Genomic DNA, 18,011 nt, shown 5'->3' on the forward strand with positions numbered 1-18,011 from the left:
TTTTTGTTAACCATTAAGTCTATTAAATAGAATCCGCTGTGAAACTGTATGTTACTAGAGTACAGGCCAAACTCATCTAACTTGTTAGGTAATCGCAAAGTTGCTTGCATTAATTATAGAACTTCAACTTATACTTTAATTGATTTAATATTATGCCTGGAAATACTGTCCCTTTTGGGAAAGATGGCTGAAGTACTTATTCTTCTGTGGGTTGGATTTTGCATTCTTAATGTTGGTTTTGTTGAATCCAGTCTTCATTTGTCCCCTTTCACTTTTATCTTTCAGTCTTTGCTCCAGCTAAGTAGGCAGACAAATCCAAGTACTGTGTTCTCTTTGGGGGAAAAAAGAACCAAAGCAACATTTTAAACATGACTTTCTGGCAGGCACAGGCTGTCTTTTTTGTGAGATGCTCTTCAAGGATTCTGTCTTGCAATTTAGCCAGGAAAGAAAGCCAGCAGCTTAAAGCTCCAGTAAATCCTGATGAAGTTTTTCCTTCTCGATGTCCAGTCAAAGTGATGACACTTTTACCTTCAAAACACTTCATTTTCCTTTCAGTCTAACTGCCTACCTACTTCTGCTTTGGACATTTGTGTTGAAGAAAATCTAGTTAGAATATAGTCAGTACCTAGAAGAGTTAATCAAAAAAACATCTTTCTTCTAATCTATTTTTAAAGTAAATATTTTGATCTGTATTTCTTTGTGATTACACATTGGTTATTAGGTGATTCTTTTGAATAGGATTATTGTCATTTTTAAAGGTTAAATTTAGTTTAAAAAAGACATCCCATAAAATGGGAGATAATGTTTGAAAATTATATACTTGATAAAGATCTAATATCCAGAACACATACAGAAGTCCTATAACGTAACAGCAAAAAGAGTAACAACCTAATTTTAAAATGGGCAAGGGATTTAAATAGACATTTTTCCAAAGAAGATATACGATGGACAATAAGCATATGAAACGATACTCAACATCATTAATCATTAGAGAAATGCAAGTCAAAACCATGACATGCCACTTCACATCTTTTAGGGTGGTTGTTATCAAAAAATAGGACATGGCAAGTATTGACGAGGATGTGGAAAAATTGGAACACCTGTGCATCGCTGGCGGGAAATGTAACGCGGTGCAGCCGCTGTGGAGAACAGTTTGGTGGCTCCTCAAACGGTTAAACGGAATTGCCACGTAACCTGGCATTTCTACTCCTAAATATATACCCCAAAGAATTGAAACAGGTGTTCAAATAGATGCTTGTACATGAATGGTCAAGCAGCATTATTCATAATAGCCAAAAGGTGGAACTGACCCAAGGGTCTATCAACAGATGAATGGATAAAGGAAATTATATATATATAAAATGGAATCCTGCTCAGCCATGAAAGGAAAGACTGATGTATGCCTCAACATGGGTGAACCTTGAAAACATTATGTTAAGTGAAAGAAGCCAGACAGAAAATCAACTATTGTATGACCCCATTTATGTGAAATACTTAGAATAGGCAGATTAATAGAGACAAAAAGTAGATCAGTCGTTATCAGGTCCTGATAAAAATTTCGGAAATAGCTGGTGGTGATGGTTGTAGAACATTGTAAATGTAATTAATGCCACTGAGTTATACAACTAGAAATTGTTAAAATGGAAACTTATATGTTGAATATTTTTACTGCAATAAAAAAATTTAGTGTAGCATGACATGTATAATGGGGGTCTAGGATGTGATTGAAATTACTGTATGTAATTACTTAGCTTACTGTATGTAAGCTAAGATCCTTAGTGAATCAAGAATTTTTTTTAAATGAGAAAAAAAAACCCTGAAGATTCACATTTTTACAGAAAGACTAATGGGATATTCTCTTTTAGTGTCAACATGATGCACTTTGTCAGTAGTAATGGTATACTCTGGCCGTTATTTTTTTAGACTTGGGAGGACCCGGGACACAATGACGGACACACTGGCTGTTGTGGCGACAATGACCCAATTGATGTGTGTGAAATTGGAAGCAAGGTAATGAAATCTGAAATTTTTTTTTCTTCCCTGTTGAGGCAATATGTGTGAAACATACAAAGTTTATACTTTTAAAAATATTGTGAATAAAGTACGTGAGTATTAGTGAAAATAAGGGTATCTTTTTGGGTGATAAAAGCTTTCATTTCATTCTTAGCATTTGTATGTTATAATTTGTACATTTAATCCAAGTCTAGAAAAAAATGTGTACATATGTGTGTATGAATGTACTCCTATGTAGGGGAAGCGGTCGTGTTCTGCATTACTTTGAAAGACACAGAACTAGTCAATAGGCTGAAGGATACCAAGGGGTAAATTTCATCTCCATACAAAGCAAACCTTGTCTAATGATTTGGAGTGATCAATGAATTGACCCAAGCCAAATGACCCCGAGTGTTGGAGATTATGGTAGAGATTCCTCGACCAAGAAGGGTTGCTCTAAGGTTCTGGTTATAATAATGTTTCCTTACAGCCTTTCTCAGGCTCAGAGAAATAGCTAACAATTGAAAAGAAAGTTGTCATGCAATGTTTTAAGACATTAAGTTTTAAAGTCATATGTATGACTTAGTGGCTGCTTTAAAAGGTAAAGAAGCCACGTTAATATATGTATTTGAAACAAATTAAAGATTATTCTTTGGCACGATCATAGTGTAAAAGACATGAATTACGCTAAATTATATCAGTGGTTTTCTTATGACCTGTAAATAATAAGGGATACCTCTTTTCAACTGTATCAAGGTTGATTAGGGATTTACTCATTTAGCCTTTTAACAGTTACTTCAAGGAACAATTTAAGTCAAGTTTGCAGAAACACAGCAGCTTCCTTATTTTCTGTTATCCATTAAGTAAAACTTTCCTTTCAAATTTCTTTCTTGACTGTGGTTATTGACTTGTCTTGACTGTGGTCTTCAACTCTCAGGTATGTGCAAGAGGTGAGATAATCAGTGTGAAAGTTTTGGGCATACTGGCTATGATTGACGAAGGGGAAACTGACTGGAAAGTCATTGCCATTAATGTGGATGACCCTGATGCAGCCAATTATAATGGTAAGAAATATCTTTTTGAAGAGTCAGAAGTCTTTATACCTACTTCCTTAATAAGAAGCACCACCAAACCTAACCCACAAAGACAGAATTATGAACACATGCCCTCCAACTGTTAAAGAGCGGAGGAGGAAGACATCTGACAAAGCATTGTTGTTCCTATTGCTGAACGTCTGTAACTACCTAACATTTTTGTTCATTCTAGGAAAGAAAAAAATCTGATAGTTTTGGTTTACTGGTTTCTTCTTTCCTTCCGCATATACTAGCTCTCATTTGCCTGCTTTCTTTCTTTTTTATTGAGATGGAATTCATGTACCATAAAACCTACTGCTTTAAGGTGTAGAATTCAATGTTTTTTTGGGATATTCAGCAAGTTGTGCAACCATCAGTATTGCCATTATCTAATTCCAGAACATTTTCACCACCCCCAAAAGAAACCCTATCCAGTAGCCGTGGTTCTCCCTCCCCCCGCTCCCCGCAAGTCCTTCCAACCAATCTACTTTCTGTCTTTATGGATTTGTCTATACGAAACATTAATTTAAGTGGAATCGTGCAATATTTTTTTCCTTTTGTATCTGGCTTTTTTCCCGTAGCATAGCCTCATGAGGTATCAGCATAAGCAAACCTTTAAGGAACTTTTAAGTTCAGCCACGGCATTTCAGTCCAGCAATGCCTTCCCCTTAGTCCACTCTTTCACAGTTACAGCCTCTACAATTACAGTTTTTACAATCACAATTAACCCTGTTAACAATCAACACTCACAGCTGAATCATATATTCCTATCAGCGTCTTCCCCCACACTCTTTCCCAGACCCATGAGGAGACAAACATGCTCCTTGGTCTTGAAGAATATTCTGTTCTAGTTGGAATTTTGAGCATCTGCATCCATAAGCAAAATCCAGACCAGAGCAAACCATCAATCTACACCAGCTCACGGTGTCAGATTCTCTCTTCATTCTGTTGGGTTCTGGTCAGCCGCTCCCTAGCCATCCAAGCTAAGTCATAGTGGGTAGCAGCCTCAGGCTCAAGAGTTCATACACATCTCCTGGCACTTCAGAGAGCCCCTTTACACACTCACATCCCTAGCCTCCTTGGGCTAGGTCAACAGGTTCCACCCTTAAACTTCAGAAGTTTTTCTTCTAACCTCTATACACAGGGCTATTGCATTCAAACCAATAGCCTGTGTTTTCCTCTGGCAAATCCTAGTTCCACTTTTAGCATATCCAATCAAGTATTGGCCAAAGGTGGGGCTAAACTCCCTCTGTAATCTATAGTACCCAACATTCATTTCTATCATACATTTAGGTCTGTTTTACAATACTAGTTAAGGGAAACATTCTATATCCACGGTAAGACCAATTAAACATATAATCCTTTCTAAAACATTCCAGTTTCATCTTCTCTTCTCCATACCTTAACTATGTTCCCAATCATATGCATATGACCTCAGGGCCTCTGGCTGGGTGAAACCAGAAGACTCTGGCCCCCTATCAGTCATCCTGCTTATCTGGCTTGGCCTTGGCCCCAGACCACTCCAGGTGGGGCCTCACTCCCCACAGCTGCAGCATAACCTTCCCTTCAGTCATTACAAGCAACAATAACCAAAGCAACCATCCAAGAATCCAGGGTTTCATTTCCCAAGCCCCTTTGTTCTTTCTCTTACAAAGTCCCATGCTTTCACGAGTCTGGAGCCATTACAAAGAATCCCACTCCTGACACCCACTGTAAAAAACAGCATGGGGGAGGTGTCTGACCTCCCGCAACCCTGCAGGGGGAAGGAGAACCAAGATCAGCAGCATAAGGCTGACTCCCCCTCCACTCTCTGCCATCTTTACCATTCTGACACCAGCTGTCCCTCCCACAGCATTCTCTGCTGGGTTCAATAATTCACTGCAGTGGCCACACAGAACTCACAGATTGTACTCATGATTGTAGGGTTTATTAGGGAAGTAACCGCATCCTAAGTGTCCTCAGGAACACTCAGGATACAGTTCTTCCCTCAGGGCAGCCTCTCCCCAGCTGTGCCTGCAGACACACCTCTCCCTGGCCCTCAACCTCTGCCCAGAGGCACTCAGCTTTCTCTCTCCATGGGCCAGGAAGCCCACCATGCCATCTCCAGCTGCCAGGTCTCTCCTGCCACCGTTCTCACTGTCTTCAAGGTTACAGTTCGCTCGCTCTCTTGGTCTCCTGCTTCCAGGAGCTTCTCAGCGCACAGATCCCAGGTCCAAAGGCAGCGCTGTCTGCTCCTGGCTGTTCTCCCTTGCTGGTGGTAGGATCCTCCTCTTTGCTCTGGCATTGGCTCTGTTTTAAGGCAAAACTAGCCAATTCCCTTAGTGGGTCACAATTACCCTATCACATTGTCCCGCCCAATCACCTGGGTAGGAGTTACAAGACCAGGGCTGGAAAGGCCACACAAAAGTAATTGATTGCACCACAACAGGAATTAGGTTCTCATTTAACAATTTCTATATTTATTGTTCAGTGACATTGGTTACATTCTTCATAATATATCAGTATTCTTACTTCCATTTTGGTTGTTCTGTTTCCATTAATCTAGCTTCCCTGTCTCCCCTAGCCTTCTCATCTTTGGTCTAGGGTAAATGTTAACCATTTGGTTTCATCTGGACGATTATTTTGAGGAGCACAGTACTCGCAGGTGATACTATTTATTTTATGGGCCAATCTGTCATTTGGCTGAAAGGTGACCTCTGGGAGTGGTTTCAGTTCCAAGTTTAAGGAGTATCTCAGGGTGATGGTCTTGGAGGGCCATCTAGTTTCTACTGGTCTAGTAAGTCTGGCCTTTATTTAGGAGTTTGGGGTTCGTTCTACATTTTTCTCCTATTCTATCTGGGACCATCTATTGAGCGCCTGATCAGAACAGTCGGTAGTGGTAGCCAGGCACCATCTAGTTCTTCTGAACTCAAGGTAGGTGATGTCGTTGTTCGTGTAGACTATTGGTTCTATAGACTAGTTTCTTCTTTGAGTCTTTAGTTTTTTTCTTTCTCTTTAACTCCGGACGAGTAGAGACCAATAGTTGTATCTTAGATGACTGCTCGCAAGTTTTTAAGACTCCAGCTGCTATTCACCAAAGTGGAATGTAGAACATTGTTGTCATGAATTATATTATGCCAGTTGACTGCGTTGCCCCATAGAACTATGGTCCTTAGTCTACAAACCCAGTAGACCAATCCTGTGAGGTATTTGGCTGTGTCTAGGAAGTATCCATAATGTGCCCCCTATGTGTTTAATTTATACTTAAAAATATATGCAGAGGCTAGTCACTGTTGATGGCTATATGTGTCGATGTACAGAAACTTTAAAACATTTTTTAAGGAGGACACTTTTCTGCTGGCCATGACCAAAGCATTGTGATGTAGAAATGTCTATACTGTGATAGAGAAAAGTTTAATCATATTTTATATGTAACATATCAATGGATATTAGTGTAATCCTTTTTTCTTATCTCCTTTTGGTATGTGTTTGGGCTGTGGTCCTCTGAAATGCAACCTCAACCTGTCTTTTTTAGTATCTTCTAGTCTTCTCATAGAAGTTTTCTATACTTGCCAAACTGGTTTTTGTTACACAGCCTCCAGTAGTTTTTCCCATCTTTGTCTAACAGCAGTTACTGTTGTACAGATCGTTCCCTTAGTATTTAATGCCAGCGCTTTTCTAAGATGGAGTCCTGGGGGGTTCAAATGGTTAAAGTGCTCGGCTGCTAACCAAAAGGTTAGAGGTTCGAGTTCACCCATAGACACCTTGGAAGAAAGGTCTGACGAACTACTTCTGAAAAATCAGCCATTAAGAACCCTGTGAAGCACAGTTCTACTTTGACACACATAGGGTCACCGTGAGTTGGGATAGACTTGACGACAGCTGGTGGTTTGATTCTAAAATACTGGATGATTCCCTTTTAAAGTGTATATGTGTCCTTTCTTCACCAAGGAGGTTAGCTTCAACATAATCTTAAACTTTTTTGATAAGTCATTCCACAGCTCTCTTAATGTAGGTACTTGATATTTTCAAACGCAGCTTACAATCTGCTTATTCCCTTCTTAGATATTAATGATGTCAAACGGCTGAAGCCTGGGTACCTAGAAGCTACTGTGGACTGGTTTAGAAGGTACAAGGTTCCTGATGGAAAACCAGAGAACCAGTTCGCTTTCAATGCAGAATTTAAAGATAAGGTAATAAACGTCATTCAGGTCTGTGGCTTTAGACCTTTTGGTATTCATAATTATAACTTAACAGTATTGTTACCATCTAAGGAAACCCTGGTGGTGTAGTGGTTAAGAGCTACAGCTTCTAACCAAAAGGTTGGCAGTTCGAATCCACCAGGTAGGTGCTCCTTGGCAACCCTGTGGGGCAGTTCTGCTCTGTCTGTAGGGTCGCTATGAGTCGGAATCAACCCAACGGCCACGGATTTGGTTTTGGTTGGGTTACCATCTAAAGGAGCCCTGGTGGTGCAGTGGTTAAAGCACTCGGCAGCTAACCAAAAGATCAGTGGTTTGAACCCACCAGCCGTTCCACAGGAGAAAAATGTGGCACTCTGCTTCCGTAAAGATTTACAGCCTTGGAAACCCTGTGGGGTCGCTATGAGTTGGAATTGACTCGATGGCAGTGGGTGGGTGGATTACCATCTAAATACTTTATGATCCATAAAACAAATGTCTGGAGACGTTTGTTTGTTTATTTAAATGTTCTCTTTCATTTCTGACCGAAGGACATGATTCAAAAAGGACAAAATATCAGGCTTTGATAATGGGAAAATGTTAATAATAGGAAAAGAACACTATTCGATAAATGTAATGTATATCTCTTCAAATTATAGGATTTTGCAATTGATATTATTAAAAGCACCCATGACCATTGGAAAGCACTGATAACTAAGAAAACCGATGGAAAAGGAATCAGTTGGTAAGTCCTTTTCTCTGCACATTTAACACACAAAGCAGACCAGCTTGCTCCAGAGGTTTTAATAACTGGAGGACACTGTACTGTTACGTCCACTTAGAACGGAGATAACTGATTCTGTCAGTCAGTGCTCAAGTGAGTGGGAAGATAAAATCCATACACAAACAACTGAGAAGTACCTGTCTCATCTTCTCTGAACGAGCACAAACCAAAACTGTAAGGGAGACAGTGAGATCAGAGCTGTGTGAAGGTAATTGGGAAAGAGTGCTCAGAATGTAGTGGATAGAATGAGGTGGAGCGCAAGGGTTAGTGCTCTCTCGTGTAGATACGTAAGGTAGCTTGCAGCTAAACCAGTATCTTCCCTGTGCACTGAATTTACCGTTAAAAATAATAGTGAATGTTTATTGAGCAGTGAATATACTCCAGGCACCTGAGGTATAGGGAGATTAAACTTAACCATGGTTACACCACAACAAATGTTGGAGCTAAGACTCATACCCATGTCTGTCTGGCCCCCAGATCCATGTTCTTAATCAGGACGGTACACTTCCTCTTAGTTATTTAAAGATTTATAAGTAGATGCCTGCTGTGTGCACTGCACACACAGGTTATCTCAAAGGAAGTCCCCAGATCTCAAGCAGCTACAAAGCTATTAGGATGAGGACCCCAAGCAGTAGCAGCAATCCCTCCCACGAGTGCTACTTCATCCCATCTGATTGAGTCGCACACACGAGACACTTATAGTGTTAGCAAAGTGAAAGCCATTTATTACTCAGAGATAACATCATTACTCATGTAACATCAACCTAAGTAACCATAGGAAACCCTGGTGGCATGGTGGTTAAGAGCTATGGGTGCTAACCAAAAGGTCAGCAGTTTGAATCCACCAGGCACTCCTTGGAAACCCCATGGGGCAGTTCTGCTCTGTCCTGTGGGGTCGCTGTGAGTCAGAATTGACTCAGCAGCAACGGGTTTTTGGGTTTAGGTAACCACAATCCTTGGCCATTTGTCCTTTCTCCTCCAAAACTTCATACTTTCCTAAGTCAGGAGTCATCACATCGCATCCCACTTCTGCTGACACCAATTTATGAAGCCGCAGTCCTCTAAGGAGTAAGCCAAACCAGAGAATTTTCAGCTTCGGTTCCCTGGTCAGTCCAGACCCCAGCTGCTCCTGGGGCTAGGTCAGCAAGTGCCACCCAGAAGCTAGGGAGTCTTCCCCTACCTCACACAATTCCCCCACTTGAGACCAGCCGGTCTCACTACTCCCTTAGGTCCAGTAATTTATTCCAGTGACTCACCAACTCTAGGAAAGGGGCTGCCTTTCATTCAGCAGAGAAAGGATGCAAACACCAAACGACTGGGGTCAGGGAGGGGTCTCAGCAGGGAGCCCTCAGGGCCTGTCATCCTCCAGGAAGCACCACTGAGTAGACATCTTCTGAGCCTTTTATTGGCCTCATGCGTGAGGCCTGCCCCTTGCTTATCCATGAGCACTCATTGAGGCTGCATCATGCTGCCTGAGGTGGGCCCTCAGGTGGGCCCTCTTGGTCTGGGGCATTACTTTTAGCTTCAGGTGTTTCCCAGCTCTTCTTGGTACCAGGACCGAGGGCCAAATTGTTTGTTATAAAGGAGCGTCACACCGCACACCCACTCTCATCACTTGACTACTGTTTTCCTGGAAATACTAGTCAATGCACTAGACAAGAGAAGAAATAAGATGTAAGAATATTGGAAAAGGGGAAGCAAATGCTTACACATTTTTGCAGATGGGTATATTGTGTACCCAGAACACCCTAGAGGAAACAGTGAATTCAGCAAGGTGACTGATTTCAAAGTGAATACATGTCCATTGGTAGCTCTCTATACCAACTCTAACAGAAACTATAATGGAAGAAAAGATCCCATAAAAAATAGTATTTAAAAAAAAAACAAACATAAATCTGTACAACCCAGAAGAAGAAAACTTTGACTCTATTGAAGAATATAAAAGATGTTAAATAGAAAGCTATACCGTGCTCTTGAATAGCATTTAGGTTCATCTAGAAAAATTTGCATGTGAGGAGAACTAGAAAAATTCTGAAAAAATAAGAGCAGTGATAGTGGCAAGGAGTATTAATTATTGTAGCTGCGTATTGTTTTATAAACTATAGGTTTGGCGTTGAAGAAGAAAGACAAATGACTCAGTTTTGTTAGGGTTCAGGAGACCTAAAAATGTAGAAGAATTTAGTTTATAATAAGGAAGTTATTTTGGATCAATGATTTTAGATTAACTGGCTGTTTAGGAAGAAAATAAGACTAGGTCTCTGACTCACTCCTTACAGCAGAGGGGCAAACGCAACCACCACGTTCTGGTGGGTTGTTGTGTTTTGTTATCACAAGGCACTCTCACTGGGCAGGGGCTACGTGCCTGTAAGCAGCTTCACCCCAGTTTTCCTACTTTAGTCTACTTCACACCCTTATGTTACTGCGTGCTGTCTACTGGCACTCGAGTTTGGAACCCTTGTCTTACACCAATATTTAATTCCAGGTAGATAAAAAGTTTACATGTTAAAAACAAGTTCCAGGAAAAGCATAGGTGAATTTATTTATTAGCTTGTACTAGGAAAGGCCTTTCCAAACACAACACGAAACTCAAAACACATAAAAGATTTACTTATAATGTTATTTTTTGTGTATCAGAAGAGAATTTTCCCAATTTTTAAATTTTTCTTTATGACACATGACAGAGCTAAATCATCAGGTTATTGTTTAACTCCTAACACAAACTTTTGCTAGTGTGACTCAGAAATGCGTTTGTTTTATTTAACAGCATGAATACAACGGTGTCTGAGAGCCCCTTCAAGTGTGACCCCGATGCTGCCAAAGCCATTGTGGATGCTGTGTGTAAAAGTTTCCTTTTTTAAAAAAATACTTGATGGCTAAAAATTGTACTAAGTGCAGAGAGAAGTATTTCTTTCGGCAAATATTTGAGTAGCTCCTATGTGCATATTCCTGTGTGAAATTATAAGCCAGGAGCACATACAGCTCGGTATTTGAGGGGAGAGGCTGAAGAGTGGTCCTAGCCAACCATGAATTGGACAGATAGCACAGTAGTATAATTTGTAAAAATCAAAATGATCTGAGAATGTACTGAGCTACCTGAGTGTGTGTACTTTTTATAAGCCATTTTATACAAGAGAACCAATGCAAGTTTACTTGGCCTGGTTATAGCAAGGACTGAGGAATTTATCGAATTTGCAGTACCATTATAGGTGTGGTTTATAATACTAGAAATAAACAATCCATCAAGTGAATAATTATGTTTTTGTACTATCTTTAATTATCTGATTTGGATTAGCCAAAAGACTGATTTGTTCTGATTTACAATATTAAATAAGAAAACGAAAGAAAAGGAAGTCTGACTTTTTACTGCCTTGTACATGAGATAGTAGAAGAAAAAAGGACAATTTAACAATGAAGCCCCTTATATTTAGACCTGTCTTTATTTATGTATGAATCCTGGCGCTTAAAGTTGAGATGAGTAAGAAAATAGGAAGCCAATGATTAGGTTAGCCAGTAGTTAACTATTTTAACTTTCCTGTGACTACACTTCGTTCGTATTTTATGTTTATGTATGCATATAAAATCATTACATGTGTATAAAATTGTTTTTATTCTTTATTTCTTAAAAAAATTTATTTTTATTTTTATTATTTATTCTCCTGTGTGTCATTAAAGGAGCCCTGGTAGTGCAGTGGTTAAGAACTTGGCTGCTAACCGTAAGGATGGCAGTTTGAATCCACCAGCCGCTTCTTGGAAACCCTATAGGGTAGTTCTGCTCTGTTTTGTAGAGTCGCTGTGAGTCCGAGTTGACTCGACAGCAATGGGTTTGGTTTGGTTTTCTGTTTTTCAGGTATCATTAAAAGCCAGGAGGCTTTAATTTTTTGCTGTGTCTTAGCACAGTGGCGCAAACCTTGCATAGTTCCTATATGTTATAAATTATTTTTAGAGCCTAAAAACTGACGTAGTCTTCTTCTGTTAATATTCTTTTTAATTTTCGTGTCAGTATACTTTGTAGCTTCTTTTTCTCTGGGACTAACTAGTACATTTAAATATTTTATTTTAGTTACCACCACCTTGTGAATCTGCCTGCACAATACCAACAGACGGTAAGGTCTACATTCCAGTAAAATTAATGTTAAAAATGATGTGTATGTATGGGGAAAAGCATACATATATACTTTCATACCACATACATAGGGTATGGAAATAGGGAAGGAAGGGGAAAAGAGGAAGCATATTGGGGTTCATCCCCCACGTGTCTGTCAGTTTGCCTTACTGTGGGGGCTCGAGTGTTGCTGTGATGCTGAAAGCTATGCCACCGGTATTCAGATACCAGCAGGGTCACCCATGGAGGACAGGTTTCAGCTGAGCTTCCAGACTAAGGCAGACTAGGAAGAAGGACCCGGCAGTCTACATCTGAAAAACATTAGCCAGTGAAAACCTTATGAATAGCAGCGGAACATTGTCTGATATAGTGCTGGAAGATGAGCCGCCCAGGTTGGAAGGCACTCAAAAGATGACTGGAGAAGAGCTGCCTCCTCAGAGTAGAGTCGACCTTAATGATGTGGATGGAGTAAGGCTTTCGGGACCTTCATTTGCTGATGTGGCATGACTCAAAATGAGAAGAAACAGCTGCAAACATCCATTAATAATCGGAACTTGGAATGTACGAAGTATGAATCTAGGAAAATTGAAAGTCATCAAAAATGAAATGGAACGCATAAACATGGATATCCTAGGCATCAGTGAGCTGAAATAGACTGGTATTGGCCATTTTGAATCAGGCAATCATATAGTCTACCATGCTGGGAATGACAATTCGAAGAGGAATGGTGTTGCATTCATCGTCAAAAACAACATTTCAAGATCTATCCTGAAGTACAACGCTGTCAGTGATAGGATAATATCCATACGCCTGAAAGGAAGACCAGTTAATACGACTGTTATTCAAATTTACCCACCAACCACTAGGGCTAAAGATGAAGAAATAGAAGATTTTTATCAGCTGCTGCTGTCTGAAATTGATCAAACATGCAATCAAGATGCATTGATAATTACTGGCAATTGGAATGTGAAAGTTTTAAACAAAGAAGAAGGATCAGTAGTTGGAAAATATGGCCTTGGTGATAGAAACAGTGCTGGAGATCGAATGATAGAATTTTGTAAGACCAACGACTTCTTCATTGCAAGTACCTTCTTTCACCAACATAAACGGCAACTATACATGTGGACCTCACCAGATGGAACACACAGAAATCAAATTGACTACATCTGTGGAAAGAGACGACGGAAAAGCTCAATATCATTAGTCAGGACAAGGCCAGGGGCCGACTGTGGAACAGACCATCAATTGCTCATATGCAAGTTCAAGCTGAAAGTGAAGAAAATCAGAGCAAGTCCATGACAGCCAAAATATGACCTTGAGTATATTCCACCTGAACTTAGAGACCATCTGAATAATAGATTTTACGCATTGAACACTAGTGACCAGAGACCAGACAAGTCGTGGAATGACATCAAGGACATCATCCATGAAGAAAGCAAGAGGCCACTGAAAAGATAGGAAAGAAAGAAAAGACCAAGATGGATGTCAGAGGAGACTCTGAAACTTGCTCTTGAGTGCCAAGCAGCTAAAGCAAAAGGAAGAATTGATGAAGTAAAAGAACGGAACAGAAGATTTCAAAGGGCCTCTCTAGAAGACAAAGTATTATAATGACATGTGCAAAGAGCTAGAGATGGAAAACCAAAAGGGAAGAACACTCTCGGCGTTTCTCAAGCGGAAAGAACTAGAGAAAAAATTCAAGCCTCGCGTTGCAATAGTGAAAGATTCCATGGGGAAAATATTAAACAATGCACGAAGCATCAAAAGAAGATGGAAGGAATACACAGAGTCATTATACCAAAAAGAATTAGCCGATGTTCAACCATTTCAAGAGGTGGCATATGATCAGGAACCGAGGGTACTGAAGGAAGAAGTCCAAGCTGCTCTGAAGGCATTGGTGAAAAACAAGGCTCCAGGAATTGATGGAATATCAATTGAGATGTTTCAACAAACAGATGCAGCACTGGAGGAGCTCAGTCGTCTATGCCAAGAAATATGGAAGACAGCTTCCTGGCCAACTGACTAGAAGAGATCCATATTTATGCCTATTCCCAAGAAAGGTGATCCAACCGAATGTGGAAATTATAGAACAATATCATTAATATTACATGCAAGCAAAATTTTGCTGAAGATCATGCAAGAATGGCTGCAGCAGTATATCGACAGGGAACGGCCAGAAATTCAGGCCAGATTCAGAAGAGGACGTGGAACCAGGGATATCATTGCTGATGTCAGATGGATCCTGGCTGAAAGCAGAGAATACCAGAAAGATGTTTATACCTGTGTTTTATTGACTATGCAAAAGCATTCGACTGTGTGGATCATAAGAAACTATGGATAACATTGCAAAGAATGGGAATTCCAGAACACTTAATTGTGCTCATGAAGAACCTTCACAGAGATCAAGAGGCGGTTGTTCAGACAGGACAAGGGGATACTGATTGGTTTAAAGTCAGGAAAGGTGCGTGTCAGGGTTGTATTCTTTCACCATACCTATTTAATCTGTATGCTGAGCAAATAATCTGAGAAGCTGGACTATATGAAGAAAAACAGGGCATCAGGATTAGAGGAAGACTCATTAACAACCTGCATTATGCAGATAACACAACCTTGCTTGCTGCAAGTGAAGAGGACTTGAAGCACTTACTAATAAAGATCAAAGACCACAGCCTTCGGTATGGATTACACCTCAACATAAAGAAAACAAAAATCCTCACTACTGGATCAATGAGCAACATCATGATAAACGGAGAAAAGATTGAAGTTGTCAAGGATTTCATTTTACTTGGGTCCATAATCAACAGCCATGGAAGCAGCAGTCACGAAATCAAGAGACACGATGCATTGGGCAAATCTGCTGCAAAGGACCTCTTCAAAGTGTTGAAGAGCAAAGATATCACCCTGAAGACTAAGGTGCACCTGACCCAAGCCATGGTATTTTCAATCACATCATATGCATGTGAAAGCTGGACAATGAATAAGGAAGACCAAAGAGGAGTTGACACCTTTGAATTGTGGTGTTGGCGAAGAATATTGAATATGCCATGGACTGCCAAAAGAACGAACAAATCTGTCTTGAAAGAAGTGTAGCCAGAATGCTCCTTAGAGGCAAGGATGGCGAGACTGCGTCTTACATACTTTGGACGTGTTGTCAGGAGGGATCAGTCCCTGGAGAAGGACATCATGCTTGGCAGAGTACAGGGTCAGTGGAAAAGAGGAAGACCCTCAACAAGGTGGATTGACACAGTGGCTGCAACAATGAGCTCAAGCATAATAACAACGATTGTAAGGATGGCGCAGGACTGGGCGGTGTTTCATTCTGTTGTGCATAGGGTTGCTATGTGTCGGAACCGACTCGACGGCACCTAACAACAACAACAACATTGGGGTCCATAGTGTACATGAGAGGAAAGGTGGGCTGCTACATTCCACTTTGGCTGTCACATTCTATCACAGCAGTTTCCAAACTGTGACAGGCTGTTTTCCTCTGAGTTCCTACGAATGCCTTGTGGGCACTGTGGGAGGGATCCTGAGAGGCTAGCCTCTGCTTCCTTCCCCCAGAAAACAGTTCTGGTTCTCTCTCCTTTTAGATGTTAGGATTCTCTGTAAGGTCCTTCTTACAGAGAAGAAAGACCTTCTGTGAGAAAAGAGCTCTACCACTTAGAAAACAAGTTTGCAAAGCACACTTCTGCAGGATTCACATCTTAGGGGAGCCCAAAGGAAAGCACTGTGACAAATACCTGCTTTCGCTGTAGCGGAACTTGGCATGTATGCATGTTTGTATTAAAGTAATCCCTGGTAGCATCCATTAAAGCAAGTATATTTTTATTGGCTTATTTTATTGTTACATGTTGGGAGTAATTTTGATTCATACCAGGAATTCTAATTTGTTTTTCTTTTCTCTGAATACAGTGGATAAATGGTTTCATCACCAGAAAAACTAGTGAGATCTCTCTGGAACACAAGCTGATACTGCTGCATTCTTTTCATCTGGAAGTATTAGATGCAAAAGTGGTAGCTTTTCCAAGCTTTAAGTTTATAAAGCGAATTCTGCTGTCACCAATCCTATATATTCAGAATATTGCCTGTTGAAAAACATTTCTCATATCAACTAAGATAACTTAATACATGCTTACATATCAAGATGGTTGCTGTAACTTGGAAGACGTGTTAGTCATTTGTGAATAGATGTCCAAGGTAAGCACATAAATATGTAGACCATGTGTTTGGAAATAAAATGATTTTGCTGAAACTCTGTTTAGGGTGTTTTTATTTTAATCTGAACCTAACGTTACCAAGCAGACATAGGTACCTTTTAGTGTTTGATTTCTACCAATGATCTTAAAATTCAGTTTTATAATTATTAAGCTAAAACTGACTGCCCATTTTTAGGAACTTAAGAATGAAATTTCTTTTACTTATAGTAGTCTTGATACTATGCTTTATTACCTAGTTTCTGACATGCTATGGAAACCCTGATGGTGTAGTGGTTAAGAGCTACGGCTGCTAACCATTCAGGGGCAGCAGTTCAAACCTACCAGGCGCTCCTTGGAAACTCTATGCGGTAGTTCTACTCTGTCGTATAGGGTCGCTGTGAGTCGGAATTGACTCAATGGCAATGGGTTTGGTTTATTGTGGAGCAAAAGGTTTTTTTAATTTAGATCATATTTGCAGGAAGCACAAACATGCTCACCTTTTGAAGTGACATAATTACATTTTTACTTCCATAATCAACTAATTGGATCCTTAAGTCACTCACATTACATTCTGAGTAACAGCTTTGTGATTAAGGTCATGGGCTTTGTTGCTGGATAGACCTGAGCCTGAATCTTAGCCCATCTACTTACTAGCCTTGTAACCTTAGGTCAGTTACCAGCCACTCTAAACCTAAATCCCCTCAACTATAAAACAGACATTTTTCATGTAACGGCATGTAGTAAACAGTCCGACTTTTTTTTTTTTATTGAAATGTTTATTGAGATGGTTATAGATCCACACGCAGTTGTAATAAATAATGTGGAGAGACTGCTTGTATGCTTTGCCTGGTTTCTCTCAATGGTAACATTTTGTAATATTAGCATATCACATCCAGGACATTAATATTGGTATAGTGCACCAGTCTTCCACAGATACCCCGGTGGTAGTTGTACTCCATTGTTCTCCTTTACAAGCTCCTCTCTGGAAAGCTGCCGCTCCTCTGTTAAAGCAAGGAAATGCATAATACTCTCAAGGAGAAGTTTTAGATGTGTGGAAAACCTCCTCATCCAGGATGCTGGATAAAAGTTATCTGTGTGGTAAAACCAAAAAGAATTCCTAACTCTTTGGACCATAGCCATTCAACATACAGTTCTCGAGACGCGGCTTTGTGCCAAGCACCGTTTCAGGTACTGAAGATACTGTGATGAGCCAGACGGAGGAAGTCACTTTTAACAGTCCGTTAGATTAGGTTCTGCCCACCAAGCTCTACAATTTCAATGACTAAAAAAACCAAAAGTTGGTTTCTCACACCGAGTGTGCCCTGCCCCCAGGCAGCTGTCCTCCGTGTGATAGCTCAGTGTCACACCTCCACGTTAACAGAACTTTTTCCTGTTGATCTCCGTGAGAGGAAGAAATGTTGGAGCCTTGCACTGGTAATTAAGTGCTTCTGCCCAGAAGTGACACACATCACAGATGTTCAAATTTCATTGGCTAATGCAAACCTTATGGCCATGGCTAACCTCAAGGAGTTGGGGTGGTGCCCAGGAGGAGGGGAAGCAGAAATATTGGTGAGCAGCACCAGTGTCCACCACAGTCCTATTCTTGTGGAAGACAGCACTTTTCACCTGATGTGCTACGTAATTTACTTATGATATTTGTCTCCCTTCACGAACATTGACCTCCACAAGAGCAGACTTTGGCCTATTTTT

General features: G+C 40.4%; 1 protein-coding gene across 2 annotated transcripts in view; it reads left to right on the forward strand.

Moving 5' to 3' along the window:
• PPA1 (inorganic pyrophosphatase 1) overlaps positions 1-16,357 on the forward strand; it is a 31,328-nt gene extending 14,971 nt beyond the window's left edge. For both annotated transcript variants that reach the window (XM_049855823.1, XM_049855822.1), the window contains exons 5-11: positions 1,924-2,010; positions 2,930-3,056; positions 7,110-7,237; positions 7,882-7,967; positions 10,771-10,840; positions 12,067-12,109; positions 16,018-16,357. In XM_049855823.1, coding sequence (XP_049711780.1) covers positions 1,924-2,010; positions 2,930-3,056; positions 7,110-7,237; positions 7,882-7,967; positions 10,771-10,840; positions 12,067-12,109; positions 16,018-16,049 — 573 coding nt within the window. In that variant the 3' untranslated portion in view covers positions 16,050-16,357. The remainder of the gene's footprint in view (positions 1-1,923; positions 2,011-2,929; positions 3,057-7,109; positions 7,238-7,881; positions 7,968-10,770; positions 10,841-12,066; positions 12,110-16,017) is intronic.
• The last annotated feature ends 1,654 nt before the right edge of the window (positions 16,358-18,011 follow it).

Source organism: Elephas maximus, chromosome 16 (assembly GCF_024166365.1).
Source record: "Elephas maximus indicus isolate mEleMax1 chromosome 16, mEleMax1 primary haplotype, whole genome shotgun sequence".
Lineage (NCBI taxonomy): Eukaryota > Metazoa > Chordata > Mammalia > Proboscidea > Elephantidae > Elephas > Elephas maximus.